The 8,504-nt window shown below is 40.4% G+C and overlaps 1 protein-coding gene across 1 annotated transcript in view; it reads left to right on the top strand.

Moving 5' to 3' along the window:
• The window catches only part of aplp1 (amyloid beta (A4) precursor-like protein 1), a gene marked incomplete at its 5' end in the record, with an annotated part of 56,339 nt that overhangs the window by 41,103 nt on the left and 6,732 nt on the right, over positions 1 to 8,504 (top strand). Inside the window, 9 exon segments of the mRNA XM_014008694.1 lie at positions 999 to 1,111; positions 1,548 to 1,741; positions 3,287 to 3,591; positions 6,030 to 6,157; positions 7,335 to 7,409; positions 7,542 to 7,700; positions 7,814 to 7,942; positions 8,089 to 8,188; positions 8,294 to 8,446. Coding sequence (XP_013864148.1) covers positions 999 to 1,111; positions 1,548 to 1,741; positions 3,287 to 3,591; positions 6,030 to 6,157; positions 7,335 to 7,409; positions 7,542 to 7,700; positions 7,814 to 7,942; positions 8,089 to 8,188; positions 8,294 to 8,446 — 1,356 coding nt within the window.

Here is an 8,504-nt window from a genome sequence, read left to right as displayed (position 1 = left end):
GTCAGAATGGTATATATTTATACTTCTCATCCAACCACAATTAAATTCACTCTATCCAGGAGACACAATTTATCAGGATAGGTAACAACTCGGAATAAAATAGGAGTAACGACTGTCTACTTCTTACCTTGTTAAAAAATGTAGTGAGTAGAAAGGACAGATAATTGTGTAAAAATGTAATGAGTAAAAGTAAAAAGTAYGCTGAAAAATAATTACTCAAGTACAGTACAGATAACCAAAGTTTCTACTTAAGTACAGTAACAAAGTATTTGTACTTAGTTACTTTATAACTCTGGAAACGGGTAAAAATCCAACTCCCTGTGGTCGTAGCTGAGTATCAWCCCCAAAATTTAAAACTTTGCCATTATGTGTTGATCCTTCCATCCTTCTTTTTGTCACGGTGATGAGTATCTCCTACTATTAGCACAATCTGAATGTATTAATGAACAAATTGTTAATGTTAAAACTCAAAAAAGCTCAATCTACTTTATTGTAGCAATGTCTTATGTGTTAAAAGCCACTAGGGGGCCAAATAGGCCAACAATGATTAAAACATGAGGAGTTCTAGGTTGGACCTTCTGTAGTGCCTTTGGGATTCAGTATCAATTTCTTTTTTTATTCACAAGCCTTCATGAACAGCATATAAGAAAGGTTATTAATTCTAAATTGGATTTAAGCTAAAAGAAATGGACACAGTTGTGCAGTTATGATTTCTCAAATCAGCCTTTTTCATTTCTTCTGGTTAAAAGTCACTTAATGCCACAGATTTGCTTCTATAACTACAGTATTTCAGTTCAGTGCTTCATTATTACAGTGCTCGTTTATCATTTCTGATTTTCTGTGTGGGGAAASCCTTTGTTTCGCTTCTGTTCATTCATTCAGTCCTGACTAAAACATGTTTTGCCGTTCGGATGYCGACGCGAGGTTCAGTTTAATTAAKCTYCTYGTGTACTGACCTCACCTGACCTCTTTTTAAAAAATTTTTAATCCTGCCACAGAGGGCGAGTATGTGAGCGAGGCCCTGCTGGTGCCCGACAGATGTCGCTTCCTCCATCAGGAGCAGATGGATGCCTGTGAGAGCTACGTCTACTGGCACAACATCGCCAAGGAGGTGAGTTTGGCCACTTTTACAAAAGCTGCTGCAGTTTGATTTAGTTATATGTTTTGTGTTAACTGKTACCACTAAACCAAGTAAAGTAAAAATTTACTCAGCTCAGTTCAGTGGAACCAGTTTGGTTAAGTAAAGTCAGTAGTTCATTTCTTAGAGTGTGTGTAAAAGTACTTTTACTTAACTTTCTGCATTATTGTGAGCAGTTTTATGACTTTTACTTAAGTACTTTTCTTATCAGATAAAAGAAATGTTTACCAGTCATTTTATGTTAAGGTAATTTTACTTTTACTTAGTCATATCTTTAAGTACTTTATGTGCCTCTGCATTTCCGCCACATAATGTGACTTTTGTAAAGCCAGCACTGACAAAGACGTGTAGTTTCACATGACTTTAAAGTGACATTGCCTACACCTGACTTCCTTCGTGCTTGTGACAGGAATGTACGGCAGAGAATCTGGAGCTGCACAGCTATGGGATGCTGCTGCCCTGTGGGGACCATTTCCGAGGCGTTGAGTACGTGTGCTGCCCAGGCAGAGGTAGCTCAACCGGCAGAGGAGAGGCAGAGGAGCGAGACCCACTCGACGTTCCTCAGACGCTCGCGTCCCAGACGAGTGGAAAACTAAACTCTGTGTAAGACGATCCGGCTGCCCTGTATGGAAAAGATGCAGGATTATTATTATTATTATTATTATTATTATTATTATTATTATTATTATTATTATTATTATTATTATTATTATTATTATTATTATTATTATTATTTGTTGCCTCAAAGTGTAACAACAAAAGCATTTACAGACAACAAAAAACAAAAAGGTGTTGAGATTAGGCCCAATAAACACACTAAGACAAATAATAGACACATAAAGAAAAAAAGCAACTAAACTGGTCAAATAAAACAAACAGTTGCAACCATTTTTGTGAAAAACAAATGTAACTGGGCAGTCAGACACTCCATCATATCGACATGTTTAAAGGGGACCTACTATGCAAAATTCACTTTTTAAAGTTTTTTTTACTCAACTTTGGGTATATACTTCTTTAAAAAAAAAAACAGTTCTAGGACCAAAAAAAATGCACCCAGGGGCATATTTACTGTAAGTAAATGTATTTTTTAATGTATATTAACGACAAGTTTTATACTTCTGTCATTTTGTGATGTCACAAGCCGTACGACAACCCACCGGAACCTGTGTTCAGCCCCTTACCTAGCAACCCCCGGGTGAAGCTCCACCTCCTCAGTATAAAGAGCCGTCACAGTGTTGTTGTGTGATGCGCAGCTCATTTCCCAATAACCCTCTAATAGGGCAATGGGTAGAGTGTTGGACCAGAGAGCGGGAGACCAGGGTTTGAGATCGGCATGGACACAATTTAATTATTTATTTATTTTTCGTTCATTATGAACACATTTTCTCATGTTACCTCTATTGTTTAGCTTATTAAAGCCTTGTTAAAGCCTATTTGTTCGAGTTTCTGAGGTATTTTGACCGCTGCTGCTCCCTGCTCTGGTAACAGCATGCAGAGTGAGTGCAGAGCAGAGGAGGGAGAGGAAAAAAAAAAGCTATGACCACGACTCTGCCTCTGGGTCTCATATGGTTGTACAACGGAGCTTCTGCTATTATTAGCCATGCTAACGTAAACACTGGCTTTGGAGAACGGAGTTAATGTCAACAGATTTTTGGAGGGCGTTACCAACAGAGCTCATTAACATAAACAGCTCTTCTGAAYGGAAGTCAGAGCAGGCAGAACTAGAAAATGGGAAATTTTATTATCTGAGAATTATTTTGTGYATTAAATTGAATGAGCATGGTCTGGATAGCCCACAGACATACCATAAAAATTTCTAGGACCCATAATTGGTCTCCTTTAATTCTTGCATCCATTGAGCAACAGTTGGTGGGCGGGGCTTAATCAGGTAACAGTKTTTCTTGCAAATACTACCAGAATGCAACATTGTTCTTCAGTGAGTAAATCATGAGGACATATGTCCTACAGAAATAAAAAAGGGTCCAGGGGAAGATCTGTCCTCAATCTTCTGTTTAATGTTCTCCCAAAAGGTCGTAATTTTGGGGCACCGACTATTACACAACTCCTCCAACATTTATCGGTAGCCGCACTGAAGATTTGTGACGAACGATTGAGTGACGGGAATGAATTTTTTCATTTTATCCCCAGCACCAAAGCAGCAGCTCCCACTCCGAGTCCTTCTCCTGACACGGACGTGGATGAGGCCGATATGGAGGAGGAGGACGATGACGACGACGTGGTGGAAGAAGAAGAGGACGAGGAGGAGGATGACGTCGACGAGGAGGAGGTGGAAGACGAGGAAGAAGAGGAGGCGACGGCTGCCAAAGACCCAGAGGAGTACGAATACTCCTTCGACTCCAGGCCGTATCAGACGTCCGACTATTTGAGCACGTTTTACTCTGAGAACAGCTACAAACCCACCACGGCTGCACCTCTGATGAAGGGAGACAGCTGTGAGTGCTTTCATTTTTCTCTCCCTCCGTCCTTCTGATGAAAGACGTTATCAGTGCCTGTGGAAAAATAACCCAAACTGACCTCTACTGTGTTTCCTGCTGCCTCTCAGAATAGCTCTGATTAGTTTTCTCACAATCCTGCATGCATCTGTCCCGTGCACGCCTGCAGGCAGTAAGTACACACAGGTACTGTAAGTTTGGGGCTTCCTATGATTTTGTACTGAGCCCCAGACCTCAACAAATGTCTGTGGGAATGTGTATTTAGGTTAATCTGGTGCAAAACATGCATTTACAACCACAAAAACAAAACAGCAGAGCTCATTCTCGAGCGCACAGTAAATTAAGCAGTTCACCTTGTTAAGCTAAAGTTTAAACCAAATTCAGGAAGTGAAACTGTCRTATTAAAGTATTGCGTCTGCTTCGGAAAACAGTTAATGGAAAAGCGAACAGTGGTTGATTATGTAATGAGGTTAGGTAGAGTACTGTGTTGTTGTTAGTAGTAGTTGTTGTTTTATTAAAAACTCAAAAGTAGGTTAAAGAAACCAATATTTAGCTTTTACTTCCATTTAATTTATGTGTCACAGAACTGTGTATGTACAACCACAATGCTATAATTGTGTAATGTGGAAAAAAAAACAATGCAATAGTTTGTAGAGCTCACAAACCCAAAAATCATTCACAAGAAGATATATTTATTATCTCAAGAGTTTAAAGTAATTCATTTTCAGGCAACAAATAATATGATTTTAATGGCAGTAACACATCTCAAAAAAGTGAGAACAAGGGTAACAAAAATATAAAAGTAACTGGAGTGAGAAATAGCTGGAGGAGCATTTTACAACTCGTTAATAGCAACAAACAGAAATAAAGACTTTAAAATGAGCGTTTTGGAGAGGCTTACTCTCTCAGAAGTAAAGATGGGCGGAGCTACTCAGTTAGCGAAACACTGTCTAAAATAGTGAAACAATTTCAGAATTATGTTCCCCAACAGGTAATAGGAAAAAATGTAAATATCCCATCTGCAGTTCGTTAAATCGTCAAACAATTTGAAGTATCTGGAGAAATACAKGATCTGTGTGCATCTGACCAGGTCAAAGGCCAGTAGTGAATGCCTGCGACATTCTGGCTCTCTGGCAGCATTTTATTAAAACCTGCATAAACTCAAGAAGGCTTCCAAACATTAATGTCTGTAAACACATTTTAATATGCTGTCCACAAATACTGCAGTCTACTCTGGGCTCATTTAAAGTGGAAATATGCTTTTAAATCCTTCTTTTCTTACATTTTAATCATTCACTTGGGGTCTGTTGAGAAAAACTTCAATGCTTTGGTCTGAATCCCTCCTTAATGTAACTCCACAAGCCCCTCTTTCACCCCTTTTCTGAGGTGTGTCTCAGATCAACTCGTTTTTGATGCTGTCTCTTCAAACAAGGTGCTTCACACACCGCCCCCCTCCAGCTTCCAAACCGGTTCTTTCCAGTTTGATAGACGGGTTACGACTATGTCCATCCAGCCTTACATGTTGGAGCCAAAGTCTGACCCAGAGCCAGAGGAGAATGAAGACAACCAAATTGTAGTTTGGTTTGTAGTCCAGACCTTATTTAGCACTTCTGTCACAAATACTGTGATGTAATAGTTCAGAAAACACTGTAGAATAGAGAAAACTGAACGGGCTGAGAAAAATGACCCAAACAGAATATAAAGACATCTACAAAGCACCAGGAGAGACTAAATTAAACTTGTCTGCACTCCTAGAGACTCCAAGTGTACAACAAAATGTATTTAAAGGTTCAGAAAAACTGTTCTGTGGTCAGATGAATGAATTTTTTTTAATTACAAACAGATCTGTCTTGTTATTGGCACACAGTTCAGCCTGCCTCGCTAATGGTATGGGGTTGCATTTGTGCCTATATGACATGGAGAGCTTACATATCTGGAAACGCACCATCAATTCAGAAATTTAGATACAGATTGTAGAAAAACAGAAGCTTCCATCCAGGGAAGGCTTTGCTTATTTCACCTCCATCACAGTAGCGTGGCTTTTAGTGGAAGAGTTCGGAACTGAACTGGCCTGGCAGTCCAGACCCCTCACCAGCTGAAAACATTTGGTGCATCATGACGCTGAAAAAAAAAGAAAAACTTCAAAGCAGACTTGAAACTGTTGAGCAACGAGAGTCCTGCATCAAACAGGAATGGGATAACGTTTGATATGGGTTTACGAGATTTCCAAATCAGTGTGTTCTCTTTTTAATACCATTTTACAACAGATCTTCTTTTGGTGTTATTAGTAAATGGGCTGCAGTGTTACAAATCTAAATTAAGACATAAACAGATTGTTTTATAGTTGTGGGATTGTCCAGTTAATGTGTTTGGACCGTCCAGTTAATGTGATTTTTAACAACCCATTTCCTGTCCCCCCCCTCCCCACCCCCTTCCAGTCACCACGCCTCGGCCCACAGATGGTGTCGATGTTTACTTTGAGAARCCAGTGGACGACACGGAGCACGTCAACTTCCTGCGCGCCAAAACAGACCTGGAGGAGCGCAGAATGAAGCGCATCAACGAGGTACGTTCTGCTGCGCCGAGAACAGGCCGAYAGCCCGTTTGCTGCCAGCAGGTCCTGCTTTTTTCACAGGTGGTTCGTTAGCGAGGATGGACGTTTTCTCCAATAGTCAGTCAGCCCGGACATGATTCACCCGCTTTACAGGAGCCAACATAGAAAGAAACRTGTGACGTTCCGTTAAAAATACAGATTAAAAGCTGGGAAAGGATGCATTTTTGTTTTTTACAGTTGCACTTCATTCTTTCTATTTGCAAAACAACAGCCGGCATTCTAGAGCAGTTGTCATCTTTGTTTGATCAGACAAGTGTTTTACCATTTTCTGAAAAATACACAATTGACAGGGTCTTAAAGTGCCTGTGACATCAATTTTTTATTATAATATATATGAGTGTATTTTTGCAACGATAACATTGATAACATATTGTAAAATAGATTTCACGCTGCTGAGATGAACAGTTGTTGAGATATTTGCATGTGAAGAAACAGGAAGTGATGTCAAAGGGGAATGTGAATGTAAACAGAGCATTGCTAAAATGGCTAACAACASAGACTGTAGAATATTTTAATCACTATCATRGAGAGATGAGAGAGTCGTAGTTCATTAAATAAACAAAAACCAGGGAGTTTTCTTTCTCAAAGGGTTCCCCTTTGATGTCAMTTCCTGTTTCAATTTAGCAGAGTAAAATTCAGAAGAAAATATGCCAAATATATGTGACATAACAGGCCAACTCATGTATTATGCCAAGTTTCTCAAATGTAAATATATTTTCTTGGACTTTTTGTATTTCATAGATATGCATGTCACAGGCACTTTCAGTATTAGAATAATAAACAATATAAAGAAGCTTTAGTGGTGGATGGGTATCTTTCACATTCAAATCAAACAAACATAAACAACACAAACATTGATTTGACAGATTACTACTAGTGGATTTTTTTATTTTATCATTACAATCATCTGAGTTCCCTTTGATGAATTCTTGAAGGGATTCATAACTAAATTCAGCTCTGAGTTGTTAGGGAGTTATTTCGTATTTATGTACCTTTATTAGCTTGTGCACAAGTTATACAGGGATTTTTTTAAATTATTATTATTATTATTATTATTAAAGTGGACACATTTAAGACAGAGTGCATACTTTTACATTAATTATCTTAATTTGTGCCTTTCATCGCTCAGATCATGAAGGAATGGGCCGAGGCTGACAACCAATCGAAAAATCTGGCAAAGTCTGAGCGTCAGGCCCTGAACGAGGTAAAAATTACATTTCTGGACCTGCTTTGATCAAAAAAAAAAAAAGAAAAGAAAAAAAAATCACATTGCAGGAGAGATAAAATGGACTCTTGCTTCGTTCATATATCAACCCACTCRTTGTGTCTGAACCAGCACTTCCAGTCCGTGCTGCAGACGCTGGAGGAGCAGGTCGCCGGGGAGAGGCAGAGAATGGTGGAAACTCATCTGGAAAGAGTCGAGGCCATTCTCAACAACAATCGGCGCCTGGCTCTGGAGAACTACCTGACGGCCGTGCAATCGGATCCCCCCCAGGTACGTCTGTCCCTGCGGCGCAGGCGAGGGCCGAACACTGAGAGAAAACTCGCCTCGTCTGCTTTACATTTGGAGTTTTTCCCCGTCCCAAACTTTCCTGTCTCGACTCCCAGCCCGAGCGGGTGCTGCAGGCTCTGAAGCACTACATGGCGGCCGAGCAGAAGGACCGCAGACACACGCTGAGGCACTACCAGCACATCGTGGCCGTCGACCCCCAGAAAGCTGAGCAGATGAAATTCCAGGTGAGCGCCTCGTCGATGTGAGGGCGCTTTCTGCTGACAGCGAAACTCCCGGAACGCTGCGTTCCGAGGAGTTCCAGCAGATGAGTTATTCCTGTAGCAAAGCTGTTCTCCTAAAGCAACTTTAAGYAAGCCTTTGTGCTTCGCAGGTGTACACACATCTCCACGTCATCGAGGAGAGGATGAACCAAAGTTTCGCTCTGCTGTACAAAGATCCTACGTTAGCTGAGGAGCTGCACTACGACATCCGTAAGACGTTATTTACAAACTGTTCCAGTTTGAAGTCATTCGTGTTTTGTTTCTTGTCCCATTAATGTTAATTATTTACGCTTGTTTTTTGTGCATTCCTTTTAGAGGAACTAGTGAAGGCGGAACGWGGCGACATCAGCGAACTCATGACCACCTCCATTTCTGAAACTCGCACCACCGAGGAGCTGCTGCCGGCCGAGAGCGAGGAGGAAAAGGACGATGAGGAAGAAGAGGATAGGCCTTACCCTCTTCGTATTGGTACTAGTTCAACTAATAATCATAAACATCCACAAAGCTAATATATACAGTATATATA

This window comes from Austrofundulus limnaeus, unplaced genomic scaffold (genome assembly GCF_001266775.1).
Source record: "Austrofundulus limnaeus strain Quisiro unplaced genomic scaffold, Austrofundulus_limnaeus-1.0 Scaffold52, whole genome shotgun sequence".
NCBI lineage: Eukaryota > Metazoa > Chordata > Actinopteri > Cyprinodontiformes > Rivulidae > Austrofundulus > Austrofundulus limnaeus.
The sequence above is the reverse complement of the archived record's forward strand: the minus strand, read 5'-3'. Positions and strand labels throughout refer to the sequence as shown.